Source organism: Larimichthys crocea, chromosome VI, assembly GCF_000972845.2.
Source record: "Larimichthys crocea isolate SSNF chromosome VI, L_crocea_2.0, whole genome shotgun sequence".
Classification (NCBI taxonomy): Eukaryota; Metazoa; Chordata; class Actinopteri; family Sciaenidae; genus Larimichthys; species Larimichthys crocea.
The window spans coordinates 23,558,930-23,580,024 of NC_040016.1; the positions used below are offsets into that span (position 1 = coordinate 23,558,930).

A 21,095-nucleotide genomic window follows, 5' to 3' on the forward strand; every position below is an offset into this window, starting at 1 on the left:
ATTGCTCACAAAGATATGTTGTAACAAATGGTATAAAAAATTCCAGGGCGGAGGCTCCACCGAACCCCTGAGACCGACTCACCGAACCCCTAGGGTTCGATCGAACCCAGGTTAAGAACCACTGCGCTATAAAGACATGCTATTTGCTAACATTAGTGACCAATGCTAAAATTAGTACTAATTAACATTAACCACTAGGAATTAAATACATGTTGATTGCTAACATGCTAATGATAACATGCTAATGCTACCATGCTAATAATAATTAGCCATTAAGAATTAAATACATGCTAATGTTAATTGCTAGCGCATCAGTGCTAACATGTTAATGCTAACATGCTAATGTTAATTGCTAGCGCATCAGCGCTAACATATTAATGCTAACATATTAATGTTAACATATTAATATTAACAAGCTAACATGCTAATGTTAATTGCTAGCGCATCAACCTTAACATGCTAATGTTAACATGCTAATGTTAACATGTTAATGTTAATTGGTAGTGCATCAGCGCTAACATGCTAATGCTACATGCTAATGTTAAAATGCTAATGCTAATGGTAACTGCTAGCGCATCAACGTTAACATGCTAATGATAACATGGTAATTGCTAATGTTAACATGCTAATGCTAACATGTTAATGTTAATTGGTAGTGCATCAGTGTTAACATGCTAATGTTAACATGCTAATGTTAAGTGCTAGCATGTCAGTGCTAGCCCTTAATTTTTAGCACTAAGAATACATGCTAATGTTAATATGGTAATATTAGCGCGTCAACGCTAGCAATTAACATTCGCCACTAAGAATTTATTACATGACAACTGCTAACATGCTAAGCTATTTGCTAGCACGTCAGCACTAGCAATTAGCCTTATCCACTAATAACCAAATACATGCTACTTGCTAATATGCTAATGCTTACATGATAATGTTAATTAGCACTAGCCACAAAGAATTAAATACATGTTAATTCCAACATGTTAATGCTAATTGTTAGCCGTCTGTGCTAGCAATGAGCATTAGCCACTAAGAATCAAATACATGATCATTGCTAACATGCTAATGTTAATTAACATTAGCCACTAGGAATTAAGTACATGCTCATGTTAACATGCTAAAGCTAACCTGCTAATGATAATTGCTAGCACATTGTCTGTCTAAAATGACAGACAATGACAGCAGAGCAGCTAGCGCGTTAACAATTAACATTAGCCATTAAGTATTAAATACATGCTGATATTAACATGGTAATGCTACCCTGGTAATGGTAACCTGCCAATGCTTATTGATTACTATTAGCCACTAAGAATTAAATACATGCTTATTGATAACATGCTAATGCTAACATGCTAATATTAATTGCTAGCAAGTTAAGGCTAGCCACTCATTTTCAGTCACTAAGAATACATGTTAATGCTAACATGTTAATATTAATTGTTAGCGCGTCAGAGACAGCAGAGAAGCTAGCGCGTTAGCGCTGTAAAGACATGCTAACTGGTAACATTAGCGGCCAATGCTAAAATGAATGCAAATGCTAACATATTAATTAACATTAGCCACTAAAAATTAAAGACATGGTAATTGTCAACACGCTAATGTCAATTGCTTGCGCGGCAGCGCTAGCTGCTCCTGTGTCTAAATAAACATGTTAAAAATGACTATTTGTATGTATTTTGTGAAAGTGTTAAATCATAACATAACTATTTTTATTTATTTTAAATGAAATGTTAAGTTATTATATTATAAAAAAGTGTGTTTATTGTGATTTTAAATTAACTGTTAAATAATTATATTTATAAAATTGTGTATTTAATGTGTTTTAAATTAAATGTTAAGATGAGGTGAGCTTTGAGGACTGCCTGATTGTTGTGTAAATAAATCTGTTAAAAATAACTATTTGAGGTGTGCTTTTTTTTCTGGCTGCTGCTCATGGTAGTAAAGACATGCTAATTGCTAATATTTGCAGCCAATGGTAACATGCTAATGTTAATTGCTAGCGCTGACGCCACTAAGAATTAAATACATGATAATTGCTAACATGCTAATGCTAGCATTAGCCACTAAGAATAAAATAAATGCTAATATTAACATGTTAATGCTAATTGCTAGCATGTCAATGCTAGCCACTGATTTTTAGTAACTAAGAATACATGCTAATGTTAACATGCTAATGTTAATTGCATCACTGTTAGCAATTAACGTTAGCCACTAAGAATTAAATACATGCTAATGTGCTCCAGTGTCTAAATAAACATGTTAATAATTACTATTTGAGGTGTGCTTTTTGAATACAGACCCCCGGCAACAGCCCACTCGTCACTCTCAAAATTTCTGCGGGAATTTTCTAGTACTGAATTTGCTGAGCAGTGTCAGTAATAATGTATGGGGGCGACGGGGCCAGAGTCAGGCACACTCAAAACTTCTTTAAAAATGTTCTAGTTATAATTTATAATACATTTGTCCTTTAGTTATTATACACATTGAAATAAAATAAAATAATTTTATTGAAATAAAATTGAAATAAACCATTTTATGAACCAAATGTAAGAAAGAATTTTCTTAGATAGATGAGCTAATGTTTCATGACATCAGTACATTTGACTTTTAGGTCCTATAACATCTGCTGGACCAATGCTGTCCTTGTCTATTAAAGTTGTGCTGGAAATAAAAATTAAAGCTGCATTGTGTAGAACTTTTATGGTAACATATCATCTTTAAAATTAGTCTGATAAGAAAGACCAGTCTTGAAAATTCATCTACCATCATGAGACATGAGTCTGAGGCAGAGGAGGTGGGGTGTTGCTGAATACCACTGTAAGGTCAGTGTAAGTAACTGACAGCTTCTGTTTATAATACTGTAAGGATGGTGCACCTAAGTACAAAAAACAGCACAGAAGAAAATCTGAAGTGACAGATGGGTGTTACATTTCTTGTCATCTCTACCTGTTGATGTCTTCCTGGGAAGCCATGCCCCGGCGCTGGTTGACCCACTGCTGCAGCTGTGCCATAGAACTCTTCCTCTGGGCCACCCTCTCTGGAGCTGTCCTGGGCACAAAACCCCTCCTCAGCACCACATTATCCTGCTGCTCCCTTGGGTCATGTGATGGGCTAGCACCCACTTCCTGGTGTCCCTGAGGGACACAATGTCCACTGTGACTCCTGGATAGAGGGAGTTTGCTATTGCTGCTGTGTGGCATGGTTTTGCAAGGGCCGTTTGGATGAGGGGTGTAGTCAGTTCCTCCCCCTTCATCATCTCCTTTTCCTTGCCTTCCACCATTCTTTGTTCCCTCCTGATTTGTGAGGTGGGTGGAGGGTGAGGGTGTCTCAAGGTTGTCAACCCCATTGTTCTTTGGGTGGGGCAGCTGGTCACTGTCATTTTTATTGTTTGTGTGTGAACGCTGTTGTGGGTTGGGTGCCTTAGTCACCATGGCGTGGTCGAGATCAGCTGTGGTGTTTGCTCTGAAAAAAAAAAAGTAAGCATAAGAACAGACTCTCAACACGAGGCAAGTAAATGTGTTTCATCAATAACATGTGTAATGATGTAATGATTCTGTCAAAAGTCATTTTGTGTTATCAGAATGAAGAAGTACATTTCTCTACATTTAACATTGATTGTATGGTCCATTGTTGGCTTTCACAGTCTATGTACGGACCTATTAGCAAATAACCAAGAGGCACTGTATATAAGTCTCAGTTTGGTGACAGTCTACTGACTGATGGCATTTTATGCACTGCTTGAATTGTGTGTCCTTTTTACTCCTACTGTTTTTTTCATGTTTATTTTGTTTGCAACTAATTCCCGTTTGATTATAGATATTTTGGGGGGGAATATTTCCATGATTGTTCATACCCTTTGGTCTCCCTGAACATCAGACTGTACAACAGCTCTCAGTCAGGGCAGGGAGGACACACAGGACAATAACCTATTGACTTATTATTCTCTGTTGCACTGACTACTGGACACTCAGTTATTGTCACTTTGGACTCAATTTGCACTACCTCTGCTAATGATGATGCTAATATGATTATATATATATATATATATATACTATTATATTAAGGTATCAATATATCTATAATATATATCAGATATTATACGTGTATAAGTTTTCTATTTATAAAGATCTTAGTATAGGTTTATCTTAATGCATGCTTAGTGTGTGTTTACTGTGCCTTATGCTGCCACTGGATGCATGAATTTCCCTCGGTATCAATAAAGTATCTATCTATCTATCTATCTATTGGACAGGCCTAATCAAACAGGAGAATATGAGTCCCTATATGTGTGTATTATATATCGAGTAAGGCTCTGTGCATGTGTGTGAATGGCACCTTTGTATTAGTTGAACGTTGACCTCTGAAGCTTCGCTCATGGCTCTGATCCACTCTTCCTGCTCCTCATGGCTGTCTGTACTGAAGTAGTAGGTCCTGGTGCCAGCATGTTCTGCCTGCATGCAAAACACAACAGGACCCTTCAAATCTCCGGCCTCACCCTCCTCCTCCTCCAACCACACCTGCAGATGGTGACAAAACAACGAAAGGCAACACATAAGTAACACAGTGTTAGACTGATCAGCTTCTTTTGCAGCACAACTAAACCACATAAACCAGATTGATCCCATAATGATATCCATGCACAATCCTCAGGATGATAGTTTGTGGTAAAGTTACACAATGTGGTAGAGGTGGCATTGAATGCAATAACAGAATCACAGGGTGTACCTTTGAACAGTAGAGTTGTCATGCGGTTTGTAAGTAAATAACCCAAAGAGACCAAGACAAGCCTGTCATCTGGGAATCCTTTGGGATACTACTTAACAGACTTGACATGCAGACATGCAGTAGAAGAGACAAAACAATGTTCTCATGCATCCTTCATAGACAAAACAGATAATAAAAAGTGGAATAAAACAACACTGTACCTACTGTACTTTCTACCACGATAGGAGACAGCAAAGGCCAGCAGGCCTCACAGGGGTGGATGAAGGTGGGAGGGAGAGGAAACAGTTAGGGATGAAAAATTAAGGTTTGGAGCTTCTATAATGTATCTCGTATGATCTCATAAAAGACTACTACTACTACTACTACTACTACTACTACTACTATTATACAACAACAACAATGATAATAATAATTAATAACAACAATAATAATACCAATAGTTATCTAATATCTAATCAGAAGCTCAGAAATGTACCACAAGAGGGCAGCACAAGCAAAGAAGTTGGACACAGATGCCATTCACTTGAATTTATGAAGCATAGCTGTGACTTTGACTGATTTAACATTCACCAAGAGAAAAAAAAACAATTAGATATTACAATACATTTGTAGACTGAAATACAGCGTTCAAAAGAGCTAGAAGACTGACTGCACACAAGCTCTAATACTCCTCCTTCCCTCTTATAAAATAGCAAGAGGAAATGATGCTGATAAATAAAAGTCACTTCCTTCCACGGTGGAGCACTGTGAGGCCTTGCCTCCAACAGTGACGTCTGATAATGTAATTGGCTAAAACTGGCTGTGTAGTAAGAAGCAGCAGTGACCTAGCCACAGAGGCGGGGCGTGTGTGTGTCTGTGAGTGTGTGTGCAGCCTCCTTCATTGTCCTTCCTTTGTTCATTGACTCGGGTAGTCAAAGGGGGAAGGATGAAGAGAAAGGAAAGGTGACACTTATAAACATTATCTCCTACACTTCTCTTCTTCTCAATCACAAAAATAAATTGAGCAATTATTAATGTATAATATCCTAAAGAACAAACACAAAAGAAACCCCACAGAGAATGAAGCAGAAAGGAGGTAGGAAGAAAAGAAGGAGGAAAAATACAAACATAAAAAAGAAAGATGATCAGACAAGAAATCTATTGAGAAAATAGTGACAGTAGTAAAGCGAGACAGAGAGAAACATTGAGAAATGGTCAGATAAAGATTAGGTTATTAGATTTGATTAGACGCAGTGTGAACAACTTAAAATCTCACCAACAGTCAATTATTCAGTTGTATATTTCCGTCGCTGTGTTACAAGAGTTCATGCATTCAAATAAATTAAGTATTCTGTGTTTAGTGTGTTTGGTCAAGCTTCCTGCTTCCTGTTCAGCTGCTGTGTGCAGACTGCAGACACTTTACAGCTACACTGTGGGATGTGTGTGTCTGTGCCAAGCTACACTGTACCACTCCATAAGTGTGATGATAAATCACACAAATGTGTAGTTACTTACTAGTTACTTTGAAGACGCACACAGGCTTTTTTTTTTTTTTTTTTACCATTCATTGCATTGTTGTGCTGCTGTGCTGTACATAAAGCTGGTCTGCACTGACTATTTTTCATCTCAAATGTTCGTCTTGTCTCAAGTCCACTCACTGGCAAAACCAAGATGGTGGCATTCTTAATGCCAAATTAAAGGCTTCAGAATGGTTATCACAAATCCAGTCTGCAACATCACAGTTTCCTCCATCACGAGATTCCTCACAGCTAAATAAACTTCAGGCTAAATTACGTTGTTCATGCATTCCTGTGGATTCGGGGGACGTGGCTTTAAGGTTATTTGGATCATTTATATTGATTTCACTTGCATTTATCACAAGTGCCACTACCATTCATGCAAGAGGAAAGTCAGGATAAACCTAACCTAATCTAAGATGATTTGTGCAATTTATACAACACAATTTTCAAAAAAATGCCATGCTATGTAAAATGTAAAAAGTGTGTAAAACATTGAAATCCCATTTTAAGGGAATTATTTAATTGAAAACAGCACAAAGACAACTTTCAACAAATCAGATATTGAAAGTGAATTTGATACCAGCAACACGTGTGAAAGTTTGGACAGTGGATTGGGTATAAAAAGAGCATTCCAGACTAACCAGAGTCTTTGTGAGGTAAAGATGGGAAGAGGTTCACTACTGTATGAAAGACTGAAATAGTGCAACAATGTATGAATTTTATGAATGTTTTTTAGTACACTAAAATTATATAATATATTATATATAATTATATATATATATATATATATATATATTATTATATATACATACACACATATCTAAAGTAAGAAATTAATAATGATTGACATACTCACAAAATTTGATCTAGAGCAGGGTCGGCAAATAAGTTTGGCGCGGGCCATTTTTTCTGACATTCCATCGCGGGCCATGACCATGCGCGCGGGGGGGGGTTTCCTGATTGCTGAGTGAGAACCGCACGTGTGTTCTGCGTCCTGATTAATTAAGGGAGTACTGTACAAAATGCGTGTAATAGGTGTATAAAAGTGTGTGGTTAGGGGTTTTACGGCCTTAAAACATGTATGGTAATTGTACTTACTTCGCGGATTTCGTTTACGCCCACTGGTCTGTCATGAAACAGGCAACCTGCCCTAGCAACCTGCCGTAACTATGTATACAGCAGCGCAGATCTGCCGCTGATGTGCATTCACTTCACTATTTGTATTTGAGCCGACCTTGTTTGGTTTTGTTTTTTTCATTTAATGAAAAATATTTGTTCACGTTGTCCGTTACAAGAGGGACACAGGACACTTTTACTTTCCACAGGTTACAGCGCACCACGTGCCAATTAGTGTTCCAACCTGTGCGTCAAGTAAAGAGGCTGCGAGGTGTTCTGGCTGCTGTTTTGTCACGTTACTTATCAGCTACTTTTCAATAAATGTTGTGAAATCTGTGAAATTGTTGTATTTTGACCAAGGAAACATAAGATTTAAAAGATATATTTAATTTTTTTTAAAATAAATCAACGTCATCTAGCTGGCCAGATATAATTTGATGGCGGGCCAGTTTTGGCCCGCGGGCCGCTAAGTGCCGACCCCAGAGACTCACTCGTAGCACCTCGCTCTGAATTCAAGGTGGCGATTTCATTGGCTAGATAGAATCACATGGGTAGTATGACTCTCACACGATTGGTTGGTACCTTCCAATGCTTGCTCAGTGCAGTGCTTGGATAGGGAAAAGTAATGTTACGGCATGAAATAGACTCGCCTGTCAAAAAAAAAATAAATTCTACAATTAATCTCGGGTCCGGATGATATGGCGATCCGGTCCGGATCCGGACCCCGGTCCGCGGGTTGGGAACCCCGGATCTAGAGGAATTGTGAATACTGATGTCATGTTTTAGCATAGATAATTACTTTTTGGGGGGTTATTTTTTAAATGTATGACCAGTGGTTAGACGGCCCATGTTATTTCTCTTGTCCTCAAGAGAGGTCAAAGATAAGGGTAATAAATGTATAAAACAATCCATGCCATCAACATCTAAAAATATTTTTCACAGAAATCTGTCTATCAAAGTTGTGTCCTCTGTTTCCATCAACTCCATCAGATTTTTTCATAAACCTTATTATTCCTTACCTTAGATATTCTGATATGTTTGACATTTTTTGATATTTTAGATGAACAATGTCAATTTTCCTATGGTCACAGCTGGAGCATGTCAACACCATCTCTCCTTTATGATACTTTTTATTAAACCATAGTGGATTCAATACAAGTATTTTATTGAGATTATGGAGACAGCTAGCAATATCCAAAAAACTAGCTAGCTAGCTGCAGTGTTGTTTTCTGCAGAGGGAAAAAACATGCCATTTCATCAGCTCCGTCAGAGTCAACTCCGTCAGGTTTTATGTCTGATGGAGTTGACATGTCAGCTGACGGAGTTAACAGATCCGCAATAACTGCTTAATGTGCTAATATTATACTATTTTTGAACATAGTAAAGGACTAGAATGTTATTTTAAGGTTTTATCTGCACATTAATATACATATAGCATGCAATGCAATTTTCCAATCAGATGCTAGATACTGTGACATAATAGAAGGGCGTCAGAGCACAGAATGAAGAGAAGCTCAGCTTTGCAGTGGGATTCCTAGAGTAAATCAGTGTGGAAGTTGATCACTGAGTCTGTCAGTATCATTTTCTGCTATTTCTTATCAGTTATCACAGTTATATCAGTTGTCACACATGCAGAGCTCAGGGAAAAATCCTGAACATTTTGTGTTATACTCTTGGGAATATTGTAATGGCTGTGTCTTACCTCCCACTAATTCCACTGGACACTGATTTTGTCTGTGGGCTACAAGCCAGTGTGTAGATGTTTTCAATATCTGGTTGTAGGAACACACACCTTTAAGAGTCAACACCGTCAGATCTTCATCAGCACTGTCAGATGTATGTTTTTGTAATTTTAGGGAAAAAAAAAAATCTTTCTTCAGTTTTTGTTGTTTAAGTAATAAAGGATCATGGTAAATGGACTGTACTTATATAGCGCCTTTCTAATCTTCTGACCACTCAAAGCGCTTTACAGTACGTATCTCATTCAACCATTCACACACATTCATACACTGATGGCATTAGCTACCATGCAAAGTGCCAGTTGCTCATCAGTTTGAGGAGCTAACCATTCATACACAATCACACACCGATGGCACAGCCTTCAGGAGCAATTTGGGGTCCCAAGGACACTTCGACATGCAGACTGGAGGCAATCGAACAGGGGATCGAATCGCCGATCTTCTGATTAGTGGACGACCTGCTCTACCTCCGAACCACAGCCGCCCCACAGCCCTCATCAAATCTACATTCTCTTGTGTCCTTAAGATTCTTGTTGGGCTATGGTAATTATATAATTATATACTTTTCGTGCGTCTGACGGAGTTGACACAAATCAAGTTTTTTAAGGAAGTATGTGAATTTGTTAAAAATGTTTTTTAACCTCCAGCCTGCACCTTTACATGGTCAAATAGTACAGAACATGAATATATATATAACTCTAATCAATATAGTGTAAATTTTCAAAAAAAGTTTTTCACAAAGTGCTTTGTCCCGACTCTCAAGAATCAGTAATATATATATATATATATATATATATATATATATATTATATCTATAATCTATCTATCTCTCTATTACACACACACACACACAAGTAGAGCAGGTACATTAGACCGTACTCTTTATAATATTATTTACAGAGACCAACAATTCCACAAATGACAGTTGAAACTCCACCATCCACGATGGTATGGGAGTACATTAGTGCAAATGGCATGATGGGTAATCTGCATGATATTTACAGGTTTTGGAGCAACATTTTCTGCCAAGTAGACATCAAACATCTTTTTCATGGAAAGTGTTGCTTATTTCAGCAAGACAATGTCAAACCACATTATGCACATATTCAAACAGCATAGCTGTGTAGTCAAAGAGTCCAGCTGCTAAACTGGTCTGCCTACAGTCCAGACTTGTCTCCTATTGAAAATGTTAGACACCTTATGAAACATTAAATATAAAAAAAAGACCTTGAACTGCTTAGCAGCTAAAAATCTACGTAAAGCAAGAATGGGAAAACATTTCACTTTCAAGATGACAGCAAAGAGGTGAAGAGCACAGTGCTAAACATGACCCTGATCCAATGTTTTTCAATCATGTTGCTGGCATTAAATTAAAAATCATTTTCCAAAAACAAACTTCAAAAACAAATATTTGATTAGTTGTCTTTGTGCTATTTTCAATTGAATATGGTGTTATAATATTTTGTACATTTTCATTTTGTACATTTTGTTTCTATTTACATTTTACACAGCATGACAACTTTTTTGGAAACAAGGTTTTAAATAATAAAGGTAGTACTTTAAACAGCACATCACATGTAATATGTAAAGGCTTGTTTAATTTTTCATTCAACATTCATTTAGTCATGACTTGCATGGATGTTGACATGCTGTGTGTTGTGTGTGTGTATGTGTTCACCTTCACACTAAATCCAACCCCAGGAAATGTTGTCAATACAGCCATTCAGAATGCAGCAGTAGTCACTGAGCTATTGAAATGCTTCCCTGGCTCTCCACAAACACACACACTTTTCACTGTGTAGTGAACAGTGTGTGACTGCTACCACAACAACTACACAGATACATGTTATGTCATACATACATTATGTGTAAACACTGTCATTTCATCAGTACGTTAAGGCTCCAAAATGTAGTCTTAACACACCTTTAGAACAGAACTATTTGGCCAATTCAGCTATTCTTAAAGCCTCAGTTTAGAGTAGATGGTTTTTAGGGTGGTGCTAGTAGAAAACACATGCAGTGCAGGGTAAGTAATGGAATGAGAAAGGGTTCTTCAACCAAGAAACATGAATGTGCTTAAGCTATCTAAGAAATTATTTATAGGTGATAAATTATATTCCCTGTGTACAGGGAAAATTGTTGTTGGGGTCCATTAATCCTTTCACACTCCATACCCAATGTCATTGCACTTTGTTCAATGATCCAAGAAATTTGGGGAATTACTTCTTTTCTTGGTCATCTGATAATTTTAAAAAACCCTCAAAATCATACTGACAAGCTGTGGTCACCACACAATGAGTCAACCCTGGACAAATGAATGTGTATCTGTTTGTCTCTTCAACACAAATTACTTTGAATCTCTTCCATATTTATTTATATATATATATATATATATATATATATATATATATATATATATATATAGTATAGATATATATATATATATATATAATAAACAGATGAAATTAGCTTTGCATACTCCTTAAATCCTTAAATAGACGGATAAATCCTTGTAGATGGTAGCTCAGTGGTTTTCACTCATCAGATAGATTATGTTCTCACTGATTGGGCCTTTCACCATGAAGTTTCAATCTGTACATTTACATGCAGCAAAAAATTTGAATTTCTGATCGTATCAGAGATAGTTTGGACTTTTAAAACGCTTGTAAACAACTTAGTCTGACCTACTTTGGACCTGCTTCGGACCATAACGGACATCTCAAAATCGGATAAGAACACCTAGATCGTTCATAGTCGGCATTTTAACGGCATGTATACTCAGCAATCGTATCTAAATCAGTTCGGCATTCTGCGCATGCTTGAGAATTTCCGTTGGAAAGGAGACGTCGTATTAAATAGTGGTGATGTTGCTGAAAAAAGGTCAATCGACACCATGGCTTCAACAAATAATAATGCACGAAATGTACGCTACTGTAGCATCGTCCATTTATTTGAATGCCGTCAGATAGTTTGTTGTTGCTGATAAGTAGAGGTCAACCGGAAGTGGCTCTTTGTTGAGAGGGCTACAGTGCCACATAGCGTAACGGAGTCAGCCATGCTCCGGCCGTTTATCCGATTCTCTGTATGGCATGTATACTCAGACAAGTGATCCGGTCTTATGCATGTCATTATTTGATATGATCTGAATTTCAATTTTTTTGCTTCATATAAATGTACTGAATGTTTTCCAATGCTTTACAACTGCAGTTGGTTTCATTGTGTTTATCGATGTGTGTGGGCTCTTTCTGAGGTTTCTTCCACCTTTTTTACCTGTTAAAGGGTTTTTGTGGGCAAGTTTTTCCTCACTCGAACCGAGGGTCTAAGGACAGAGGGTGTCACTCCCTGTACAGATTGTAAAGCCCTCTGAGGCAAATGTACTTTGTGACTTTGGGCTATACAAATAAAATTGATTTGATTTGATTTGTGTGTAACCCTTGTGATAAGTTGGTGATCAGTCTGGGGTGTGTCCAGCCTCTCATACAGGATAATCTTCCCTTACTTAGGAGAGACTTTCAGCATCACTACTAAAAACACTTGACTAGCCGAGGTGCTAAACATCACAGCCTCTTAGGACACCTAACACCTTCATTGCTCAACTATCTTTGCACCTTGAGTATTTCCCGGTCTTGTGTCACCTCAGTCAGTGACATTAACAAAAGAATGGAGAGAAAACAACACCTAAGCCCCAAAGGAATGAACATTAATCTCTTTACAGTCACCTGATAGTTGAACTGTTTGCTATCAGAAAGGGTGAAGCTAAGCGTCAGTGCGCACACAAATCCTTGTAATCCTTGTCCCAGACTGTGTGTATGGCACACACGCATACACATACATGCACAAACACACCCTGTTCAATCATTTACCTTACAGTATGTGGGGGTAATGAGAACACAGTATTTAAGGTTGTTGGTTATGTCGAAACTTTGATAACCTTTTTTAACACACACACACACACACACACACACACACACACACACACACGAAAACCCAAATGAACTTTGTGATGATCACATTTAGAACTAGAAAGAGATTACTGCAGACCAGAGACTTAACAAACCTTCAGTTGGACAGATTCCTCTCCTTACTGAATGTCTCCTGGCTACAGCCACACCTCTGTAGATTGAGGTAGTAAAGCTGCAGGTACAACAGGTTTGGACAGCTCTCTGGCTGAGCTGCTGATTGAAAACAACACTCCAAAAGAGCACAGATCTCTCTCTCTCCATGTAGGTGGACTAGACTGAACCAGATAAAATATAAAAGAAGATCTGATCTGATTGAGAACTGCTGCATGAAGTTGTTTTGTACTATTCTCTGCATGATTCCAAGGAGTGAATCAGACTTTGGTGATCCCCTGGCTGGAGACTCTTGACATGCATGGACCTTCATGTGCCTTTACACTGTGATTGGACTGCAGTTAGCTAGTGTTTGACTACATACACTCAGTTTCATTTAGTACAACTTGTATCTTGAAAGAACCAATCTGGTGAAAAATCAAAGCTCATGCTTTATATTCAGACTGATACCACAGGCTGTGAACTATGCTCTGCCATCTGTGGGCCATTGTAAACTGACACTTGTAAACAAAAGTTGTTGGACAGGAATCACCAGACAGCTTTGAGGAAGGCATGCTGGGACAGAACCATAGAGTCAGAGCTCCACCTTTATGACGGCCTGAAGGAGCTTATCCAATAAAACAGAACATGAGGGGACCACCTCAGAAAAAACACACCCTCAGCTTCAACTGGCTCAACTCAACCACTCATGCCAGTGCCACTTATATGTCATAATATATTTCATGATTAAAGTATGTTGTCTTTGTGAACTACATACCTAAACTTGCACTGGCTGTGAAACTGAGTGGGCACCAACACAACACTCAACATTCTCTGGTGTGTTTCCTCCACTCTGTGTTAAGCTGACATGGCCTGCCTCTGAAGGCAACCTCATCCTATCTAACATCTTGAACATCTTCAGCAGCTCACTGCTGAAGTACAAACACCTGACAGCTTGATATTTAGTTGAGGGTTACTTACAGATCACAGAAACCATTGCCTGCAGTAGACTGTATGAGAACGTAGAAAATAATACAGAGAGCTTTTTTGCAATACAACATCCAGAAAGGCATATAGAAGAGAATCATAATAATGTAAGAATATAATTTTATCACATAAAATCAAGCAGGTCACCATAGCCTGGCAGCCTGAAGAGTCAACACCTAAACAAACAGCTGTGTTACACTGAAGTGAAGACAGGACCAAGTTCAACATCAACTGAAGATAAGCACAAAGATGTCACAATTGAGGTGATGACAGATATTGCACAGGTGTCCTGAAGTGCTGCCAGCTGTATAATGAAAGAATAAACACAATAGATTCATTGACTATGAATGTGTCAGAGTGAGCTGGAATCCATCCATCTAAAGACATTCAGACGGATTCTGCTGCATTGCTCAGCACAGAACTGAAGTTGATGCAACATGTTAGCTTAGCATAAAAACACTCAACACTAAAAACACTCTCAGCCTAGCAGAATCAGTGTTGACTTAAAATCACCTTTTCAAACTAACTTTGATTCAGAGGTGTTTTTATAGTCTTTATATTTAAGGTATTGTTGCTATTGTTATATTATATTTAGAGCTTTACTCTTCATGATGCAAATAGTCCTAACGGTGTGTATTTGTGTAAAGCACCTTTGCAACACAATTGTTAAAGTGTGCATGAATGTATTTGATCATTGTTAATAATATTAATATTAGTTAATATTACAGAATCGCGAGTGATTCTGTGGCCTCAGGATTGGGTCGCTGCTTTTTGCGGACGATCTAGTCCTGTTGGCTTCATTGGAAACGTGACCTTCAGCTCTCTCTGGAGCGGTTTGCAGCTGAGTGCGAAGCAGCTGGGATGAGAATCAGCACCTCCAAATCCAAGGCCATGGTTCTCAGCCGGAAAAGGGTGGAGTGCAGTCTCCGGGTCGGGGATGAGATCCTGCCTCAAGTGGAGGAGTTCAAGTATCTTGGGGTCTTGTTCACGAGTGAGGGAAGGATGGAACGGGAGATCGACCGGCGGATCGGTGCGGCTTCTGCAGTGATGCGGACTCTGCACCGGTCCATCGTGGCGAAGAAGGAGCTGAGCCGAAAGGCGAAGCTCTCGATTTACCAGTCGATCTACGTTTCTACCCTCACCTATGGTCACAAGCTTTGGGTAGTGACCGAAAGAATGAGATCACGAATACAAGCCGCCGAAATGAGCTTCCTTCGCAGGGTGGCTGGGGTCTCCCTTAGAGATAGGGTGAGAAGCTCGGCCATCCGTGAGGAGCTCAGAGTAGAACTGCTGCTCCTCCGCATTGAGAGGAACCGGTTAAGGTGGCTCGGGCATCTCGTGAGGATGCCTCCTGGACGTCTCCCTGGTGAGATGTTCCGGGCACGTCCCTCTGGGAGGCGGCCCTGGGGAAGACCCAGGACACACTGGAGGGACTATGTCTCTCGGCTGGCCTGGGAACGCCTTGGGGTCCCCCTGGAAGAGCTAGCAGAAGTGGCTGGGGAGAGGGAAGTCTGGGCCGCCCTGCTGAAGCTGCTGCCCCCGTGACCCGACTAACGGATAAGCGGAAGAAGACGGACGGACGGAATATTACAGACTGTAGTTTGTTCCAGGGTCAGTGCAGGGTGATGTGACAGTAAACAGTACAGAGTGTTCTGTCAGAATCTTAGCTTACAGCTAGCACCTGAACCCTTGCAAACTATCAAAGCCACACTGAGTGTATTTGCTCAGTCTGTCTGCACTGCAAGTGTGTAAAGAGAACCTCTGTGCGTGTGTGTGTGTGTGTGTACACACACTGGGTACATGCATTGGACTTTGCACCAGAGCATGTACTGAACATGCAAAGACAAAGAACAGACAACAGAAAGGACTAAATGTTCTAAAAAATAAAAAGAACAGATAAAGACCGCGATGGCAGTAACAAGAGGCAGACAGAGGGAGAGATCAAAGACAGAGATATGTACAGAATGTGTGTATGTGTGTGTGTTCATGCTGCTGCTGAAGGGAAACAACTTTCCAACTTATATAAAGCTTTACTCAGCACATTCAGACTTAGCTAACCTACATTGCATCCTAGTGTCTTATCTTTATTCAGTTCTGACAAACAGCTCTGTCAGGTTGCTGTGTGGTGCTGCCTCTGGAGCTCTGTTGAACCCTCAGTGACACTGATGTGATTCATGAGGACTGGAGGAAACACAGCCTTGATCTGTTTATCTGTTTAACACACACACACAGATGCTTCCCCAACAAAAACCATCAACCACAGACAGAGATTGTAGGCCTCTTAGGGCTCTTTAACTGCCATAAATAACATCACGTGACTGTGCAACAAACACCCTACACCAAGCCACAGCGATGCAACCAATGAACAAGTTCTACCATCAGTAAATCCTGCCTTTGCAATAAGCACACATTGCACAAGAGGAGTCGTTGAGGGTTAGAACAATGGGTCTGTAAGGATACTCAAAACTACAGCAAATTGCCTTTCAATACTGCTTCATATGAAACGTCTGCATAGACCCCATTTGTGTCTTAATAATATACGTCTTGCACTCTGAGCATTATGTTTCCTAGTACTCACTGAATCCTCTGCAAGAAGCATGAAATGCAACAGATATAGACCTCCCAGTATGCTTCCTCCCTCCACCAAGATGTTACTGACCTTAAAGGCAAACTTGCGGGTGATGTTATCCAAAGACTCCACTCCTCCAATATGAAAACTGAGCAGCGGCAAACTCCCTAAAACCGTGTCTTCCTTCTCATCTATAAAAATAAAAATAAAAGTGTGAAAAGATGAATGAGAGAAACAGAAGAACAATCTGGTACATCACTACAAGTGCCATGTGAGAAATCACAGTATGAGCCAGTTGATTCTACCTGCAGCATAAAAAGACAGAAACAAACAGATTCAGATCCAAAGATGAGCATGAAATGAGAGCTTCTCTTCTCCCAGCACAGTCTCTGCTCCCACCATGACAGCTTTCTAAAATAGATATCCATTATGGTCTGAGAGTCCCTGTAATAAGCACTGGTGATGGCTTGCACACTCACACACACACACAGCAGGATCAAGCAGAGATAAATAAGAGCACTGCGTAGAAGGAGTGCACCAGTGCTGACTAAATAATGGACGGAGACATGAAAATTTCAGGAGTTTGAAAAGGGATACACTCCTCGCTCTGTGTCCTACCTCTTGTTGGCTCTGCACCGACACTGCCTCTGCCTGAGTGTGTGTGTGTTTGTTATGTGTGGGTGTGTATGCATGAGAGAGAGAGAGAGCGACTGAGCAAATGAGGGCAAGTGAGCAGGGAGAGAGAGGGAGAGGATGATAGGTCTGAGGGAGGGGGAAGGGCTGATGTGTATGTGTGTGTGTGTGTGTGTTTGCGTGAGATAATAATCAGCCCATGTGACTCAGTGTTGCAGGAATCTCGGCCCACAGCCAACTGTACCTGCTGCTTGTCTGCACTGATGACACACACAGGGACAGCAGCTAAATAGACACACTTCTGCCTCTCCCCAGCTCGTGCCTCCTGAACATATGAATGTTTTATTGATGTTTGTATTTATAGACACAAAGTGATGATGATACACAGTAACACAAGGAGCCAGAGATTTTTTGGAGAAACTGGAGCGAGCTAAATTTGGACATTTTCACAGGGGGAAATGAGATAAACCACATTTTTGGGGTGAGTAGGTTTTATATCCATTCAGATGCTTGATACACATGAGGACATTCTGACACTGTTTAAGTGTTGATAAAATGTTGTAACTTCTCCCATGAAGCACATGGAACTGCTGCACAAACAGATCATAAGAACATTACAAACCCATTCAGGTACAATCATAGTGATGATTGTATTTGAAATGTATTTCTGTTATACAAATTAAACAGGATAGCAATAAGAATAGAAAGTGTGATCAATAATAAATAATATGGAAGTGATGTGAGTCAATAATACAATTTAAAAAGCAATAATAGTGACAACAACAAGAAGTAATTAGGTAAGCAAGAACAGGCCTAATCTGGCTCATTCTTGTTTAATGTTTTCAGTATATTAAGCAGGTAATGAAAGGACTGTGTCAGCTGCTGGAAGTCTAAATGGAAACATGGTAAAAAATAAATAAATCCAAGCAGGTACGTCCATACCTTCATGTAAAATAGCACAACTGGCAACCTTCTGACTACTATTATCCTTTTCTAACCTATGGGCTACCTTTCACCAAGCTGTTTCCACCAGCATACCCCCCTGATATAGCAGGCTAAAATCAGCCCTGGTACTATCTCAGTCAAATCAAACACACAGACATGTAACAAAGTAATCCAAACATGTGTCACATAACAGTGTTTAAATAGCCTATACTTTACAAAAAATGCTTATTTATTTGGATGATACATATTCATTAGAGCATTTGTCATTTACATCAGATTCTAGTCGAGTCGAAGTGAAGAAATATCTGAGTTATTCATTATTTTTATAAAAACATCAGCAGACACATGAGTGTAGAAGCACAGGAAGCTTTAGAGGACTCAGAGAAAGGCCTGTAAAACACAACCCATACAATAAACTGTGCTTTCTCTCCTCTCCTTGTGCTCATTTTTTTGGCCCTCAGTGCTCGCTGGCATAGCAGTCACAGTGGTAACTTGCACTGTAACACATTCCTCCCTCCATCACTCCCTCTCTCTAAGGCTTAGTGTCTAAGCTTTCTTTTCCAAAAACACAGCTGGGCCAAGCTGAGACGCAGTGGAGGCTGGAACAAAACAACGTGTTTAGAATGAAGACAGAAGACCCCAGCACACAGAGAATTTAAGTGAAAATAAAAATAATAATAATATTAAGAAGAAGAAGAAAATAAAAGAACAGCATGGAAACTTTTAGGCCATGTTTGTAGTTACAGTAGAGGTTTGTCAAATGATCACAACTTCAAACATGGATGATTTTATCATGATTGATTACAAAGTGGGCAAAGAACTGCAACAGCAACAAAGAAAAAAAATTAGTGCAGCAGTTAATACATGCTATTGTATCTATCTGGCTTCTCACAGCCTGTAAACTGCTTGTTGAACCACATGGCCACAATCAGCTCTGAGGTACAACTGTAAAACTTAAAGGTTCAAATTGATTTGGCTCTGAGGGCAAAAGTGTATCTTTCTCTCTTTAAGAAATAATCACATGATAACTAACAGTGAATCCCAGGTTGAGAAAGGTAAGAGGTCTGAAATACATCTCTTCTTCCCTCAGTGCTTGGCACATCTCTGGTTATGAAAATGTAGTACAGATTTACATGTTCATATCAAAGTCTATAAGATTTTTAAGACACTTTCAGTAATGTAGAGCACCATGGTGATATTGCCTGCAGTATCACCATGGTGCTGTACATTGCTGAAAAAGAGCTACTGACATGAGAGCTGCAGCCCAAAGTTATCTGAGAGACCCATTAATGTGAAAGGGAGAAATCTGATGGTGCATGCACATTCACACACAGGTTAGAAGATTAACATTTTGAGCAATGTTAAAGCTGTGGAAGAGATTGCAGAGAAATATAAAGTAAATATTTTATATATAAATAAAATTCTGTGTGTCTGTGACACAGCTTAAATGAACCGGGACAGAATAACAGTAGAGTTATATTGTGAAACGCAACTGACACACACTGGCCATGTAAAGTCTTGGGTGGTTGTGTAGTTGTAGTTAAACTGTTTAACAGTTTAAGTCTTATTTGACACATCCAGCTGATTAAAATAATTTATGCTGATTCAACATTGTAAAACATTTTACAACACTATAAAGCATGAATGTAACGAACATGGCAAACTGATGTTTGCTTTATCATTTTATCATTAGTGTCATTAATAATAAGTAAGTAGTAAGTGAGACAAATCAATTGTGGCAACAATTAACGTGTGATTCAGGTCTCATTCTGATCAAGTGGAAAATCTCGGACTCCACCAACCCGTCACTTGTTGATAAAAATACAATGTACACTGAGGGGAGTGTCTGCTATTTTTAGGAAAACCTGGGGGGCATGCAAACAAACTGACCTTTCCTAGCATCCTGGATATTCAAACAAGCTTTTGTACCATGTTTGTTTTAATGTTTTAATGACCTGCTCCATGTGAAAAGTGTCATCAGATAACTTCTGTTCTCTTTGCCACCAGAGAAATTAAATTAAATATGGTTTATTTTTAATGTATTTACCATTTGTTTAAATAATGCCTAACTGATTAAACACAACATCAATATCATGGCTGTTTCTAGTTGTCTGAGGGCCCTATGCAAGATGCTGTTTGGGGGCCCCTATTTTGTCAAACTCTGAGGGGGAGATTCCTAACCTTTTCAAGTGATCTATGGCGATGCAACAGTCTGTTACATTTTAAGAGGAAAACAGGCCCAAGTACAATAATAAATGCAACAAATGCATTATGTTCCTGAAAATGTTTACTGTAAAAGGTGATATTAAGACTCTCTCCACCAGTCCAAAACAGTAAAAAATAAATAACATATAATAATAATATATTAATTATAATAATAATAATATATAATAATATATAATAATATATATTGGGCTGTCAATCGTTTCAATAAATTAATTGCATTTTTCTGAGACTGAAGCTTATAATGAATATTTATTTATGTAAAATGATCAAATGAATGTAGAATAAACACAGATAAAGTATATTTAAATTAATTAATTTTATTGGCTTAAGGTGCACATATGCACAGTGCAAATAGAAAAAAGCCAGAATGAGGAAATTACTGACGAGTGCCAACTCCTGTAGCGTAGACTGGCGAGGTCCCGTGGAGGTAATTTCAGCAGGGTGTTTTGCTTTGAGGTGATATGTTAAAGTCATGTTACTTCTGTGGAATTTAAATTCGGCTTTGCAAACTGTGCAAATTGCCTTGTTTTTGTCCAACAAGCCGTCGGGCAACTTTTTTAAATTAACCATCTTCCGCCATAGACTCTCCTTTAGTTAGGATAGA

At 38.9% G+C, this 21,095-nt stretch overlaps 1 protein-coding gene across 1 annotated transcript in view; it reads right to left on the reverse strand.

Annotated features, from left to right (window-relative positions):
• The window catches only part of plekha6 (pleckstrin homology domain containing, family A member 6), a 58,001-nt gene that overhangs the window by 21,964 nt on the left and 14,942 nt on the right, over nucleotides 1-21,095 (reverse strand). Inside the window, exons 4-6 of the mRNA XM_027279467.1 lie at nucleotides 16,778-16,878; nucleotides 4,336-4,517; nucleotides 2,947-3,462 (exon numbers count right to left, since the gene is read on the reverse strand). Coding sequence (XP_027135268.1) covers nucleotides 2,947-3,462; nucleotides 4,336-4,517; nucleotides 16,778-16,878 — 799 coding nt within the window. The remainder of the gene's footprint in view (nucleotides 1-2,946; nucleotides 3,463-4,335; nucleotides 4,518-16,777; nucleotides 16,879-21,095) is intronic.